The sequence below is a fragment of the Musa acuminata genome, chromosome BXJ3-10, assembly GCF_036884655.1.
Source record: "Musa acuminata AAA Group cultivar baxijiao chromosome BXJ3-10, Cavendish_Baxijiao_AAA, whole genome shotgun sequence".
Taxonomy (NCBI): domain Eukaryota; kingdom Viridiplantae; phylum Streptophyta; class Magnoliopsida; order Zingiberales; family Musaceae; genus Musa; species Musa acuminata.
In genome coordinates this window covers 32125140-32141171 of record NC_088358.1, presented here as the reverse complement: position 1 = coordinate 32141171, position 16032 = coordinate 32125140, and the positions used below count along the sequence as shown (strand labels likewise).

The 16032-nt window shown below is 42.4% G+C and overlaps 3 protein-coding genes across 4 annotated transcripts; all 3 read left to right on the top strand.

The window, feature by feature from the left end:
• The first annotated feature begins 3194 nt into the window (after positions 1 to 3194).
• On the top strand, positions 3195 to 8441 carry LOC135650913 (phospholipase D alpha 1). 2 transcript variants are annotated; one of them, XM_065170599.1, is made up of 4 exons: positions 3195 to 3406; positions 3716 to 3992; positions 5090 to 6986; positions 7783 to 8441. In XM_065170599.1, the coding sequence occupies exons 2-4, from the start codon at positions 3885 to 3887 to the stop codon at positions 8214 to 8216; spliced, it is 2439 nt and encodes an 812-aa protein (XP_065026671.1). In that variant the 5' UTR covers positions 3195 to 3406; positions 3716 to 3884; the 3' UTR covers positions 8217 to 8441. The 2 variants fall into 2 exon arrangements, with proteins under 2 accessions (XP_065026671.1, XP_065026670.1); XM_065170598.1 differs by having other exon boundaries at positions 3196 to 3406; positions 3870 to 3992.
• Positions 8442 to 9323: 882 nt separating this feature from the next.
• LOC135651471 (uncharacterized) lies at positions 9324 to 9807 on the top strand. Its single transcript, XM_065171540.1, has 2 exons — positions 9324 to 9498; positions 9575 to 9807. The coding sequence occupies exons 1-2, from the start codon at positions 9324 to 9326 to the stop codon at positions 9805 to 9807; spliced, it is 408 nt and encodes a 135-aa protein (XP_065027612.1).
• A 2048-nt stretch (positions 9808 to 11855) lies between these two features.
• On the top strand, positions 11856 to 15432 carry LOC135650915 (EIN3-binding F-box protein 1-like). Its single transcript, XM_065170600.1, has 2 exons — positions 11856 to 12336; positions 12823 to 15432. Exons 1-2 carry the CDS (start codon positions 12312 to 12314, stop codon positions 14754 to 14756), a joined length of 1959 nt encoding a protein of 652 aa, XP_065026672.1. The 5' UTR covers positions 11856 to 12311; the 3' UTR covers positions 14757 to 15432.
• The last annotated feature ends 600 nt before the right edge of the window (positions 15433 to 16032 follow it).

Below are 16032 nucleotides of genomic sequence, written 5' to 3'. Positions count from 1 at the left end.
TGCTTCAGGTTAGCTCAGCACTTCCTGTAATCCTTACATTGTGATATCAACGTTAGTATTTCTTGCTTTTTGACCTTTTTCTTGACTTCTGTGCTGATAGAATAAACTGCGAGGTTGCAATCACCAGTGTCCTTCGACTTCATCCCTTTGCCTGTTCTACATCGGCACCTACAGGAAACCTGAACTCCTTGGGACTGAGACGGGAGAAGCACATATCAATAATCAAGTTTGAGTTCAGGTAAGATGAATTCATAATTTATGTTCTTATTATTAAATGATAATGATAGAATGTCAGGTCTTTCACGTACTTGCATTTGTTTAGCCTGCTTTAATCAAATTTATTGCTTTAATCAAGTACATTGCTACATGTAGATGTTAAAAGCTTCTTTTAGAATCCGCTAACCTAAATGGGAAATAACCAAATCAAACAACAAGATACTGAGGAGCTGGTAAAATAGTAAAAACTTGGGGTTCAGAAAATTCTGAATCCTCGTACGATTCCTTCTGCTTGTATTCGAAGAATCAAGCCTTGATATAAATGGGACATGTGTTTCATGTGGAACCCAACCGACCAACTTGCTCAACTTGATTGGCATCCTAAAACTGTCCCATTTGTCATGCCAAGCGAATAGGAGAATTATGCAATACGTGTCTCTTAAAGTTGCTGTGCGTTTAGTCTAGTGGTAGCGTCTACCTCTTCCTTTTCCCATGTATCAAGATGTCAAAAGTAGTGAACTTTATGCCGAGATATCAGGCATTTAGGGGAAGTTTTCTGCTGAATCCTTGAGCTAATGGATTTGAACTGAGCCTCGCAGATCTCTGCACCAGCTCTGAAGAAAATGGTATATGAATTGACGATTCAGCTGTCAATTAGCTGGTGCGATTCCGATAATATTTTATTAGGTAAAAATCATGCGAGAGATGATATGGTGACATCTCTAAGCCTTGTGATATGCTCGATTCAACACTAAATGATTCCAGAAGCCGACAATGGACTAATAGTTCTGTTTACGCTACAATTTCAGTGCCTTTAAAGCCCAATCAAGTAGTAGTTGTTGTAAGCTTACATTTTGTTTGTTGTCACTTTTTATCTTTTTGCACACGGTGGTGAATATAGGTTTTCATCCTATGATCAGGAATAATTTGTTTGTCTTTATTAGTTAAATTAGTTTGTATCTTTAAAAAAAATTAAGATAAAGATTTAAATCCTTAACCTAAAATAAGTGGGTTAAATATTTTGGTGTAATATTAGATTAATGGATCGAATAATCATTTTAGACCTATATTTAAGATATAAAAATTCATCTTAAACTGTGCTTTGGCATTCCTCCAGTTCTGATTTATATCAAAGGCATATCTTTCATTATTGCCCACCAATAATGGCAGCTGGTGTGTCTACATCTTTGAGTGGTCGATTGCACGCGGATGCAGATAATGCAATTAGTTTGTACATCTGCTATCAGATGACTGTTCACACCTTTTTGCGTTTGTCGCCCGCCTCAAAAAGCTGCATCCCTTTGTCTCACCCTTCTGTAGAGGGGACGCCTGATGGGTGGGATGACTGATTTCAACTAGGAAGGTGACCACGAATCTTATCCTACTTATTTCTGAATCTGTTTAATTGTTCAATTACATGAATACATCATCTATTAGCATCTAATCTAGATTTAATTATTAATGTCATAATCTGATTTAAAGCTTGATTTAAAAGTTCTGTTAACACAAGTGACGGATCTTCTCTTTCCGTTTCCATCTCATATCAAAATGTTAGACTTTGAAATTGTATTGCAATATTTATAATTTTGTAGAATTTCATGTCAAACTGTTAAGACTTTGAAATAGTATTACAATATTTATATTTTTGTAGAATTTCATATCAAACTGTTAAAGACTTTGAAATGGTATTGCAATATTTATATTTTTGTAGAATTTGTATTCCAAAGATGCCAATCAAATCTTTTAGCGTAGAAGACATGATAGCTGTGAACTAGGGGTCAAAATGGACAGCGGAGGTTCCTAGCTGGGTTCTACTCTGTTGAATTGACCCGGCATCCTGTGGACTTCAGGAATTAGGACACGTATCGGAGGAGAGAGAAAATATATTTTACATCTTGATCATTGTCGGTTGGCAATCGTCATCTCAAACTGTGGTTTTTTTTGGATATTCCTACTTGTTGGATCAAACGAAGATCTCAAATCGAAGAAGTTCTTATTATTGATCTTATCCGGAGCTATTAATTATTGATAACTAAAGATTTATAGTTCTTTATCGTTATAAAGACTAGTGGAACAAGGTGACTGGTAAGGCCGATTCATCATGTTTGGACTTCTGACGATTATGTTCTAGAAAGTTTGGATTTGGGCGTTAGTTGATCAAAATTGGATTTACAAATATCTTTGACTCGTCAACGTCTAATTATATTTTATTAACAGTATCTTTCTTTACATATGTATTCTTGTAAATTTTGAAAATAACTAGTTTGCCATTACAAACTTCGACATATTGACATGGCCATATATTCTTCGTATATAGCACAGTTGTTTCTCTCTAAATGAATCTAATTAATTAGTTTACCTGAATTAAAATAGCTCATAAAAATATAAAAAAAATATTTTTTTTTTTAAACTAAGAGCACTTAGTTTTATCGAGCTAATTAAGTAGTACTCCATATCTCTATATAATTAGTTACCTTTAATATTTTGATTCTTATATTTTAATAATTACATTGATATCTTTATAATTATAAAAATAAAATAGTTAGATTTTATTTTAATATTATTAATTTTATTAATAGAAATACTAAATCAAAGGATAAAAAGGTAATTTTAATATTTCAGTTTGTGATTATTGTAGCTTCATTGAAGGTCACAAGTGGTTATTGTGGATAAGAAGAATGATATCGTTTGATAATTATATTGACATTGATACAGATATAACTAATGTTATCGTTTATTACCATTGATATAGTTTATTATCATCAATTAAAATATTAAAATTAGTTTTTATTTTATATTTTTTTGATAAAATTGATGATGTTATGATAAATAAATCCAAGTGTTTTATTTTTATAATTATAAAAATAATATATATTTTTAAAATAGAAGAAAAAAAATACTAAAGATAACTAATTAAATTAACTAATATAATATGTAATTAGCACCTCCCTATCCGTTGTTATTTTTCTTTTTTTCCTGTCAAAATGCTCGTTCGCACTTCCTACGGGGCTCGCGTGAGCTCCGCCCACCTCTACTCCTCCCGGATCGACTAACTCGCTCTTTCTATCTATAAAGCCAAGTTTCAACGCCTGGTCGGCAGAGGCTGCGATCTCTCTTCCTCCATCTCCCTTCCCCGTCACACCGGATCTATCATTCGCTTCCCCCGATCCCAGCGCCGATCCCTACTCGGGTGAGTACACTGGAGATATCCCTCTTTCCTGGATCATGATTGCCCCAAACATCGTTCATTCTCTTTTCTATTCTGGGTTGTTTGTAATCTGATAAATCTAACTTTGATTGTCGAAGTGCGAATTTACATGGCTTCCAAGCTCGGATCCGTCTTGTTCGATGGCTACTCTTCTTTTTGTTTTCGACTTTTCTTGAGCTAAATTAGATCCCTAAAGTAGCTTGATGGGGTACTTGTGTTCTTTGACTTTGAATGGGCTACCCGATTTGGTTTTGCTTACATCAAGTAGGTTAATTGTGTACGTGTCAACAGTGCCGCGGGACTTGAGGCCTTTGTTTGAGGCAGATCTGTTCGCTGGTGCTTCCATTCTTGAAGGCTTACCTTTTCCGTCAGCTCGATTGGAGTTTAGACATATATCCTCTGACGTTTTTTATCTTTTTCTATTGTGTGCGTGCGTGGAAATTAGGTAAGAAGGTAACAGATGGCGCAGATTTTGTTACACGGAACACTCCATGCTACAATTTTTGAGGCAGAGTCCCTGACGAATCCACACAGAGCTTCAGGTGGTGCTCCGAAGTTCCTCCGCAAGGTAAATCCTTTCGTCATGATGATACTAGCCAACTGAGGTCTAGTCACTTTTAATCTTTTATGTGTCATCTTTCTCTGTGCTTATATCGTTGACTTGACATGCTCTGCTTGTTGATCTCTGCATGGTTATATGAGATCTCTTTTCAAAATTTTCATTTCAACTTGTAGATGTGATCTTGCATCTGTTTTTATATGATTATAAATTGCTTCAGAAAGTACATTTTACCGGTAGATTTTTTCTTTGAACTGGCTTGAGGAGATTGTGTTTATTGGGTTATATGTTCATCCAAACATGAAACACTAATTTACATAAAAAACCAGCACTTCAGAACCTTTCTAAAGCCAAGAAGCAAATATCCTTGGTTTGGTTTTAGAAGCTTTTTTAGATTCTTTTTGAAGTTTACTTTGGAAGTGCTGTTTATGTTTATATATAGCATTTGAGACTATTTGGGACTTTCTTTTGCTAAGAAATATGAGTGCAGGAATCTTACATGGTCATGTTTAATCACTCCTTTTAGGGTATTGTACAACTGAGAAAGGAAAACTGGGAGAAAAATAGTCAATGGAACTAACGAAGCAAAAGCTTTTGCACAATTACTGCTTGCTGCACATTTTTTGACACATTTAGGAGTCTATATACTGTACACAAATTGATGATTTTCTTTGCACATTAAGGTAGACAAGAACTATTAGTTTATATCTTAGTCTTTCCAAGTATATGTTCTGATCTCCTTAATAAAGTATTTCTCCTAGTCATATTGCTCCTAGTGTAACATATAAAGGAACTCCTCTCCAGTAAACACATGATGATACATTTTGTTTCCTTTACCATTAGACCCAGTAAATACTGTTATTTTAAACCATGCCTAAGACAACTTATCCTCTTTCCCTCTTGTTCCTGTTCCTCTTTATCACTGAGAATTATTTTATTGGTTGATTATTTTCTAGCCAAAAACAGGTTATCATTGTCAGATACAATTATAGATTTTTTTTTGTCTTGTAATGTTTGATATATATGTTAAACTCATTGTTTTCTTATTGTCTTTCTTTCATTTTTATCTTCTAATTCTTGTGTACACCATGAAATGCTTCTAATAGCTTGTTGAAGGTATCGAAGACACTGTTGGTATCGGCAAGGGGTCTTCCAAACTTTATGCTACTATTGATTTGGAGAAAGCCCGAGTTGGTCGGACCAGAATGATCACAAATGAACCAGTTAGTCCACGTTGGTATGAGTCTTTTCACATATACTGTGCCCACATGGCAGCAAATGTCATCTTCACTGTTAAGTTTGACAATCCTATTGGGGCATCACTGATTGGAAGAGCTTATTTGCCTGTCATGGAGATCCTTGATGGTGAGGAGGTGGACAGATGGCTTGAGATATGTGATGCAGACCGGAACCCTGTTGGAGATGCTAAGATCCATGTGAAAGTGCAATATTTTGATATTTCAAAAGACCGCAACTGGGCGAGAGGTGTACGAAGTGCAAAGTATCCTGGAGTCCCTTACACATTTTTCTCTCAGAGACAGGGTTGCAAAGTAACGCTTTACCAAGATGCGCATGTCCCTGACGACTTCATTCCACAAATTCCTCTTGCTGATGGACGATACTATGAGCCCCATAGGTGTTGGGAGGACATTTTTGATGCAATTAGTAATGCACGACATCTGATATACATCACAGGTTGGTCTGTGTACACAGAAATTAGATTGATAAGAGACTCCAAGAGGCCAAAACCTGGTGGAGATGTTACACTTGGCGAGCTCCTTAAGAGGAGGGCTAGTGAAGGTGTTCGAGTTCTTATGCTCGTTTGGGATGACAGAACCTCAGTAGGATTGCTGAAGAAAGATGGTCTTATGGCAACCCATGATGAGGAAACTGCAAACTATTTCCGTGACACAGACGTGCACTGTGTTTTGTGCCCTCGAAATCCTGATGATGGTGGAAGCTTTGTTAAAGATCTGCAAATTGCCACCATGTTCACACATCATCAGAAAATTGTTATCGTTGACCACGAGATGCCTAACAAAAGTTTGCAGCAGCGGAGGATCGTGAGCTTTGTTGGGGGCTTAGACCTTTGTGATGGAAGATATGACACACCATTCCATTCTCTGTTCAGGACATTGGACACAGCTCATCATGATGACTTTCATCAGCCAAATTTTGGAGAGGCTTCCATACAAAAAGGCGGACCAAGAGAGCCTTGGCATGATATTCATTCACGGCTGGAAGGTCCCATTGCTTGGGATGTTTTATTCAATTTTGAGCAGAGATGGAGAAGGCAAGGAGGAAAAGATGTTCTTGTGCAGCTGCAGGATCTCTCTGACATTATCATTCCGCCTTCCCCTGTCATGTTCCCAGAGGACAGAGAGATTTGGAACGTGCAGCTTTTCAGATCCATTGATGGAGGTGCTGCTTTTGGCTTTCCTGACACTCCAGAGGATGCCGCTAGAGCTGGGCTTGTCAGTGGAAAGGATAATATCATTGACAGAAGCATTCAAGATGCATACATAAATGCCATCCGTAGGGCAAAGAACTTTATCTATATTGAAAACCAGTACTTTCTTGGTAGCTCTTATGCATGGAAAGCTGATGGCATCAAGCCTGAGGAAATTGATGCATTGCATCTGATCCCTAAGGAGTTATCTCTGAAGATTATTAGTAAGATTGAAGCTGGGGAGCGCTTCACCGTCTATATTGTGGTTCCAATGTGGCCAGAGGGTATGCCAGAAAGTGCATCTGTTCAAGCAATCTTAGATTGGCAGCGGAGGACAATGGAGATGATGTATACTGACATTGTACAAGCTCTCCAGGCAAAAGGAATTGAAGCTAATCCGAAGGACTATCTGACCTTCTTCTGCTTGGGAAATCGAGAGGTAAAGAAGAGTGGAGAATATGAACCCTTGGAGCACCCACAACCGGACACTGACTACAGCAGAGCTCAGGAGGCCAGACGGTTCATGATCTATGTTCATACAAAGATGATGATTGGTATCCTTCTCGACACTCATATTTACTAACTGTATGCATTTAAATGTTCTCTTTTGCAAAATATATACCTGGTTCTTGACATCCACAGTTGATACAATTCTGAAAATTCTTGACGTGGATCATTATATAATTATCACCTGATTTTAAACAACCTGAGGCAAATCTGAACAATTCTTGTTCTAGTTTTGTTAGATCTTTATGTCTTTTTTTGGTCCTGGTAGCTGAACCAAGAACCTGATACAATCTAGGCTGCATTAAGGTCATTTTTTCTTCAAGTATCCGAATATTGGTTAGTTCTCAGACTGACTCTTGGTTGCGAGATGAAAATAATATAGGCTAAAGGGGAGGAAATTCTGTGATCTTAGAATGTGTCACCAATAAAATAAAGGTTTTATGAAAATAGCACAATTTCTGAATTTGTCATCACCATTAAGTTGTAAAAAGGATTTCATAGTAATCGAAAATTGTCTAGTTTTTTATGATGTTTTTGAAAAATTAAGTTGCTTAGAAAATAGGTTGCTTGGTGCCTACTCATAACTGGAGTTCAATGCACCTGGGGATTTAAATACAAGTCAGATATTTGTAACCCATGGCCTACCAATACCATAAGGTATCATAAAAAAAAGTAATAGCAAAATAAGAAAAAGGGAAAGCATTGAGGTGTATGTTTCGGTACCGGAACTTGGTCGGACCAGTAAATATTGGTAGCTATATATTAATCTTGATGCTGGTTGAACTCTCATTGCACTCGTTAAGTGTTAAAGAAAACTTAATTACTCCAAACTTTTGGTTTCAGTTGATGACGAGTATATCATAATTGGTTCGGCCAACATCAATCAGCGGTCAATGGATGGAAGCAGAGACTCTGAGATTGCTATGGGAGCATACCAACCATATCATCTGTCAACTAGGGAGCCGGCAAGGGGACAGATCCATGGTTTCCGGCTGGCTCTTTGGTACGAGCACCTCGGAATGCTTGACGATGTTTTCCTCCACCCAGAGAGCTTGCAGTGTGTGCAGAAGGTTAACAGAATCGCTGACAAGTACTGGGATCTCTATTCCAGTGAGACTTTAGACCGTGACCTCCCAGGACATCTTCTAACCTACCCCATCGGAGTCACCAGCGATGGGATGGTGACGGAGTTACCTGGCATGGAGTTCTTCCCTGACACCAGGGCCCGTGTCCTCGGCGCCAAGTCCGACTACTTACCACCCATCCTCACCACTTAATTGTTGATGTTATCACCTCTTGCTTCCATGTATCTGGTTCTTCTCAATTATAGCAGTTGTAGTGAGGGAGGGAAAGACGCCATTTGCTTGGAGACTGTTTGTGGAATCCACTTGCTTGGAGACACTTAGTTTCCAGTTAACCTTGTGTCAGATTTGGGCTTTTGCTATAATATGTTCTATTACGACATACAATATGCTCATCAATCGAACTTGTGTGTCTCTCTAGCTTTCTGTTCCTGTAATCTAATGTTGTGCTGGATTCAACATTACCAAGCCCTTCTTTTCTTGACCTTTTTCTCATATTATACATTGCGCTGTCGCTCAGTGGTATTCTTGTACTTCCATCTCTTTGCCTGTTCTCGTTGCCCTGTGCATGTTGTCACTGTCATCACAGAATAATCCCGTGTTTGCATATCAATTGTCTTAAATCCTGACTCTCTTCTACTGTCTCCCATTTCATTCGAGATTTCCACCGCTCTTTTGGTCTCTGTCAACAAAAGCACGAGCCACTCGAGCCTTCTTGCCACTTTCTCACGCAAAAGAAAGTAGCTGAAGAGAGCGCATTAGGTAAGGCAGCAGCTGCAGGAGGAGGAAGAAGGCAACCTCTAATGGAGCATCCAAGCAACAACGACGTGTCCCCTAAGCTTAATCGCTGTTGGTGCATCTCTTTTAACATCATAAAGAGAGGATAAGATTCAGAGTCTCGTGCCTAATAAGAATGATCACACTCACTCCTCTTTGGCCTTTAATGACGCCCTTCGTCCAAGTTCTATGTGAAGATTCCCGGAACGTTCCCCCTCCCGGTTTATGGTGTTCACATTACCCATCACCGAACTCGGATGTCCGTCAAGTAGTTGAATCGAAGTCTCAAACTACTCCCAAGTGGATAACTCCACTCCTCACCATTGTGTCACGATGCATTGCTGAAAGAGAAGATGACGGAGGACATTTTGGCAGCAACTCATCTTTTCTAGAAGACGACTCCGTCAAAACCCGCCTACCGAACGTATTGTGTGATTACACTCTCTCAGTGTCTTCTTGCTTGGACTATATAGCATTGCTGCTTCACATGTCACGGCCCTCACACGGACACCGTTCTTCCTCCTTATGTCTTCTTCCTCCTCTCTCATCACCTCGCATGGGGTGGCTCTGGCCACCGCTGTGGCTGTCTCCGGTGCCGTGATCATCCTCGCCATCTGCCGCCAGAAGCCCTTCTCCGCAGCCGTCAACCGCAGCTCCACCCCCCCCTGGTGTCACCCTCGCTCCTGCGTGTCCTCCTCCGGTACGCCCTCCGACCTTTCTCCGTGTCGGTCTGCTTCTTTGATTTCAATAGACGAGCTGACACCGTTGTTGCGCAGAGGGGAGGAAGAGGGAGAGGGCGAACGGGAAGCAGCAGCGGAAGAAGAGGGTCCAGTTCGCGGCGGAAGTGGAGGAGCTCGGCGGGAGTTCCCGCAATGAGACGGCGGCGGAAGTCCCACGGCCACCACGAGGAGAAAGGCGGGAGGCGCGAGGGATGCCGGCGAACAGGGTGGCCCTGTACAACGGAATTCTCAGGGATCGGGTGATGCAGCGGACGGCCTGCAGCTACTGATCGCTCCAAATCTACTGTGTAATGCCTCCCTCTAACCTTGTAATCGTCCGAGGAAGGGAAGAATGAACTCAGGCGTACGACGCTTGGAGATTCGTGCAATCAACTGTTTCTTTGCTTGTGCATAAATTACGGGCCATCCGATCATAATCAGAGGGTCGAAAGAGGAGGAGGTTGAACGGGTCTCTCCCTCTTTCCTTCTCGTCAGGATGACGCCACAGGCAACTTGCTCTTGTTTTGTTGTCCTGCTCGGTGGAGCAGACACCGCTGGCCACTCCGTGTTGGCGTCAGCGTGAGAGCAAGAGGGTCGCTGTGGAGGGGGAGTCGGCTCCGCCGTCGACGTCCCTCCCGCCACCCTTAGCCATTTGTTTATGGCAGCAGCAGCAGCAGCAGCAGCGTCGTTGCTGCTACGATCACCACCTCCTGACGCAAACGGTGCACCATTCTGCGTCGGACAGCTCGTGAGGCCATCGATGGCGTCGATGCCCGCCACGTCCACAGGGAGGAGGTGGGTCCCAAATCCAAAATGGCGTGAGCCCCATCCACATCTGATAGCCTGCAAGTGTCTCTCCCTCGGCGTCCTCCGGCAGATGGCATATTGCAGCATTCAATTCAATCTCTGGACCATCAGAAGAGCTACTTTGGCAGGATCGTGAGAAGACGACAGTGCCAGTGAGGACAAATAGAGAGGCAGAGAGGCTGCAGAGAAAGAGCAAGTGGGAGCGCATAGACTCCCTTCAGCGGAGCTGCACGACAGCAACTGATATCAGAGACGTCCGTCACCGCAAGCCTAAATCTCGTAGAGAGTATAAATCAAATTATGCTTCGTATGGCGAAAATTGAGGATCAATCAATACCATAAACAGTCGATCATGACTGATGATAATGCAGATGCTAATGAATTTTATGATATGCATACATCCTCGTCATTAATCTCTATTAGTTGACATTAAAACGCCATCAAATTGAATTTTATGATGACAAAGACATTTTAGGAGTACTTTAGATATGGTATAATCTTTATATATTTTTCTAACAAAAAATATTTCATTTTAGCTATACCTATTTTTTAGATGGACATTTCATTTGTAGGATTTGCATGTCATTAAAATATGTTGATAGGAAGTATTTTGATAATCAATTCTCATCCGTCAACTAATCATCTCATTATCTCGGAGGTGCTAACGTGGAAAGAAAAGATCGAATCATTCTCCGATGAGCAATTATGTAGGAGGGTTACAGTATGTTGTTGTCCACGGGAGGTCGTTTAGACTGATCCTATCGACCCCATGGACAGCAATCCATAAGAGGTCGTTCAGACTTGTTTCACCTTTCTCGTGGATAATAATCCATAGGAAGCTATTCAGACTTCTTGCCCCCATGGACAAAACACTAAAAGGAAGGCGTTGAGGCTATTACAAAGAATTCCCTTAACTGGTTAGGTATGAAAGTTGACTCCAATGTTGACCCAAGGTCGGACCTAGGAACCCACTAAGGAGACCAGACTCCACCACCTTAAGACCACCTTGAGTAGACCGAGACCACGTGAAGACCACCTTAGAGTCACCTCACCCATGTCAAAGCTGCTGTGAAGGTTCCTCGAACACCCCCGTGCCTTCGGGTCTAGATCGAGCTAAACTTACTAAGTGTACATAAATCCCCTTAACATATGCTAAACAAGATCTAACCAGTATTACGGTTGATCACTAACTTATCATATAATTTTTCTTAATTTTCTTCTTTGATTGTTTATGATCGGGATAAGATGAATATGTATACGAAAATTAAACATAAAAATATGCCATTATATTTCTCACGTTTCGTGATGGATTTTTGGATATAGGTTTATGATGGGCCAAATTGGGCTGTTTTTGGGTCGGTGGATCGATGCCGTGCCGATAGTTGATTGGGCCAAGGCCTATTGTAAAGCAAAAGTGGCCACGTCACCAAGGGTGAATATTATATTTCTTATTCCTCATTCATTCACCTTATTTTAAAGGTGTATAATAATAATAATATTATTATTATTGCAGCGTGGATCGCCGCGGACACGACGACGGCGTGCAGGTGCGGCTTCCCTTGCCCTGTGAGGCGGACCACCGCGAACCTTCTTCCTCCGGCGTGTGGAAGCAAAACGTGCGTCGCCCACCGAACGCGGTGCGGGCGCCGTGTCGAGGGGAGGACGGATGCAGTGCGCGCCAAGGGCAAGAAGGGGATTCCGCCTCAGTCCATCCCCCCTCTCCCTCCCCCGTCGCTTTCACGTCACCTCTCCCTTTCCTACGCCTCTCTTGCCCCCTTCTTCTATCTTCGACCCCAGTACCCATTCCACCAGCAGCGGGATCCTCCTCCTCCTCCCCCCCTCTCTGCATGTGTGGAGTGCTACTTGTGATGCTCCCGACGGTGCCTGCGAATTCCACAATTAGCGCTCTGTTGTTGTTGGTGGTGGTGGTGGTGGTGGTGGTGTTTCTGGTGGTCGAATTGGGCTACTCGGGGTTGCGCCTGTCGTCATGGCGGCTCTCGTCAACTACGGAGGTAACGCCTCTTTGCTCCTTGCTGATGCGTTGATTTCTGTTGCTCTTTCGTCGACGAAGAGTTTCCTTTCTAGCAGCGGTTTTTGGGGATCGGACGGTTCCTTTTGCTCTTGATCTTGTCTGAGGCTGGGAACCTTGCCGATCTACATCGATGCCGTAGATTTCCCTTTGTTTCTGAGATCTGCAAAATCATCATCCTTTTGTTGCTCGAACGTGTGATTCGACTGCATCTTGGGAACTCTTTGGGGTTCCCCTTGTGGTTTGAGGGTGGAGCAGATCTCTATGTTTCGCTCTACTATCTTGTCTGGTTTTGGAAGGTTTAATGCATGACAATTGGATTCTGAGTTGTAGCTTAGAACAACGCTGATATCGAGGTTTCACCGCGGGATCGTGTGCTTTGAAGCTACTTTGATTCTTTCAAGTGTTTTCATGGGATCATGTTTCTGCGTTGTTGACTCGATTCGATCGACGATCGCCGTTCTTGCAGGTGGCGATGATCTCTGCCCTCTTTTCCCGGGTTCCAGCCGGTTCCTGTCTCCCGGTCGGAACGTCGATGTCTACTGCCCCCCTCGCAAGAGGGCTCGGGTCATTGCTCCTCTCGGCTTCAGCTTCAGCTTCAGAGGGAGAGAAGAGGTGGCAGCAGAAAAGCAGCAGCCACGGTCGATCGACACCCTTCCTGATGAGTGCCTCTTCGAGATCCTCAGGCGTTTGCCGGGAGAGAAGGAGAGAAGCAGCTGTGCATGTGTGTCGAAGCGGTGGCTTATGCTTCTGATCAGCATTCGTTCTTCGCAACTTGCCGCCCGGATGAAGACCACTGATGAATCAGTGAAGACACGGACGCCGGATCTTAACAAAGGTGTTTGTGCAGAGGAGAAGGAATGTGAGAACAACGGGTATCTCACCAGGCGCTTGGATGCAGAGGAAGCTACCGATATTAGACTTGCTTCCATCGCCTTCGGAAGCTGCAGCCGTGGTGGGCTGGGCAGGCTTTTCATCCGAGGAAGTAATTCGACTCGGGTCACCGATGTTGGACTCTCTGCGATTGCCCATGGCTGTCCTTCGCTTCGGGTTCTATCTTTGTGGAAGGTGCCCTTAATCACTGATGCTGGCCTTTCAGAGATTGCTGATGGATGCCCCCTGTTGGAAAAGATTGACCTCTGCCAGTGCCCACAAATCTCGGACAAAGGCTTGATAGCTGTTGCACAGAAGTGCCCCAACTTGACATCTTTGACAATCGAGTCTTGCTCGAGCATCCGTAATGAAGGTCTGCAGGCTATTGGTCGTTGCTGTCCGAACTTGAAGTCTGTCACTGTCAAGGACTGCATGCGTGTTGGCGATCAGGGAATTGCAAGCTTGGTTTCTTCGGCCTCGTCATCCTTGCAACGAATAAAACTTCAGACTTTGAACATCAGTGATATCGTGCTTGCTGTCATCGGTCACTACGGGAAGAATGTAATCGACTTAGCCCTTATTGACCTACAGAAGGTGAATGAGAAGGGATTCTGGGTTATGGGAAAGACTCTTGGCTTGCAGAGGTTGAGGTCCATTTCTATCACCTCTTGCAGTGGGCTTACGGATATGGGATTGGAAGCTATTGCAAAGGGTTCCCCCTCTCTGAAGCAGCTCTTCATTTGCAAATCTGACTACCTGTCTGATGCTGGTTTGAGAGCTTTTGCAGAAACTGCAAGAGCAGTTGAGAATTTGCACCTTGAGGATTGTAACCAGGTCACTCTTGTCGGTGTCAGTTCTCTGTTGAAATGCAATCCTGAGTTGAAGTCACTGGCTCTGGTGAGATGCTTGGGCATCAAAGACATCACTTTATGCCCTACCCAAATACCATCATGCGTGTCTCTTAGGTCCCTGACAATTCATGATTGTCCCGGTGTTACTGATGCTAGCTTGCAAGCAGTGGGAAAGATCTGCCCCCAGCTACAGAATGTAGACTTGAGTGGACAAATTGGAGTGACTGATGCTTCGCTCATCCCACTGATTGGGAATTCTAAGGCGGGCTTCGTGGAGGTCAATCTTAGCAGTTGTGTTAATGTGACCGATGCGTTGGTCGCTATGCTGGTCAAGTCACATGGAGGCACTCTGAAGGTGTTTAATCTTGATGGTTGTAAGCAGATCACTGACAGAAGCCTACTGGCGATTGCAGATGGTTGCTCTGAGCTCGATAACCTTGATTTGTCGAGTTGCTCCATAAGTGATTACGGTGTGGCAGTCCTGGCATCAGCAAGGCAGCTTAACCTGCGCATCCTCTCTCTCTCAAGTTGCTCAAAGGTCACACAGAAGAGTCTGCCATTCTTGGGTAACATGGGGAGCTCTATGGTGGGTCTGAATCTTCAGCACTGCCGTTTGATCAGCACCTATGGGATTGGGTTGCTAGAGGAGAAGCTGTGGTGGTGCGATATCCTTTCCTAGCGCAGGGGATCTTTAGAGTCTGACCATTGAGCTTACTTTTCATAAGCTTCAGCACCAGAAACAGATCATGAACTGCAACAATATCTTTCAGCTTGTTTTTTGGCTCATGGCATTTGGTGGTGGGTTCTCAACTTCATCACAGATCTGGTAATCTTCCGTGGACTGTTGGCCAATCTCAAGTTTTTGCAGATGTTCTTCCGCAAGGGAACTCTGTTTTAGGGCGGCTGGCTATCCTCTATTTTGATCTCGGTGCGGAAATCACCTCACTTTACGAGTCTCGTTATTGCACATGATAGATGTTTTTCGTATGATCCCGGTTGTGTTACCAGGGAAGCATCATAAATTGCTCCTCTGGTGTTTTAGGGAATGCTTGTGGGTCAAAACTTTGAAGCTTGAAGTCAGTCAGTCTTTAGAGTTGTTCCGGTCTTGGCTTCGCGTCGGCTGAGTCAATTGTGTCCGTCATTGTCTTCATTGTGGGTCTTTGCTTGGTTGCTTTTGCACGGTTCGGTTCTGATGCCTGAGATGTGTAGGATTTGGGTATGGCAGCGAGCACTACTTTGGAGCATGCCATGACAACCTCCTTGTGGTTGTTTTTTCCCCCACCAAATCCTTCTTTTGCAGGCTAATGGCGGACTGTAATCTATGCAGCTATAATAATAGACATGTTTTATGGATACATCTTGTGATTTCCATAGTTCTTCATGATTTGTCATGAAGAAATAATGATCTTTCTTTGTGACCAATGTGTGTGTGCCTGCGATCATAGAGTGTATGATTATTCATCTTGGCTGTAGTGTTTTGTTGCTTCCCAATTTGAGCTGCTTATATGTCACAGCTTTCTTGATGATACTGCTCTGTTAATTGATAATTAGACCTCCAAAAGTTGTGTTCAGTTCATAGTTGGGGGGGAAAGGCTTCCATCATCTGCTACTGGATTAATCCGAGAAGTAATAGAAATGATCGACCCCATTCTTATCTCCAGAGATGGGATAAGCTTCGTCTTATTAATCAAGATGAGAGTTTATAACAGATCATTAATATATATATATATATATATATATATATATATATATATATATATATATATATATATATATATATATATATATATATATATATATATATAAAGTCAAAGAGTCCTCATATAAAACATTAGGTGGTGAATCACCTTTCCAAAAAATCGGTATAGTTTTATCTACCAAAATTTGTAATATTATGAGCCAAAGTATTTGCATTCCTATTGATATAGGATTATTGGGTGAGATCGGGTAAAGGA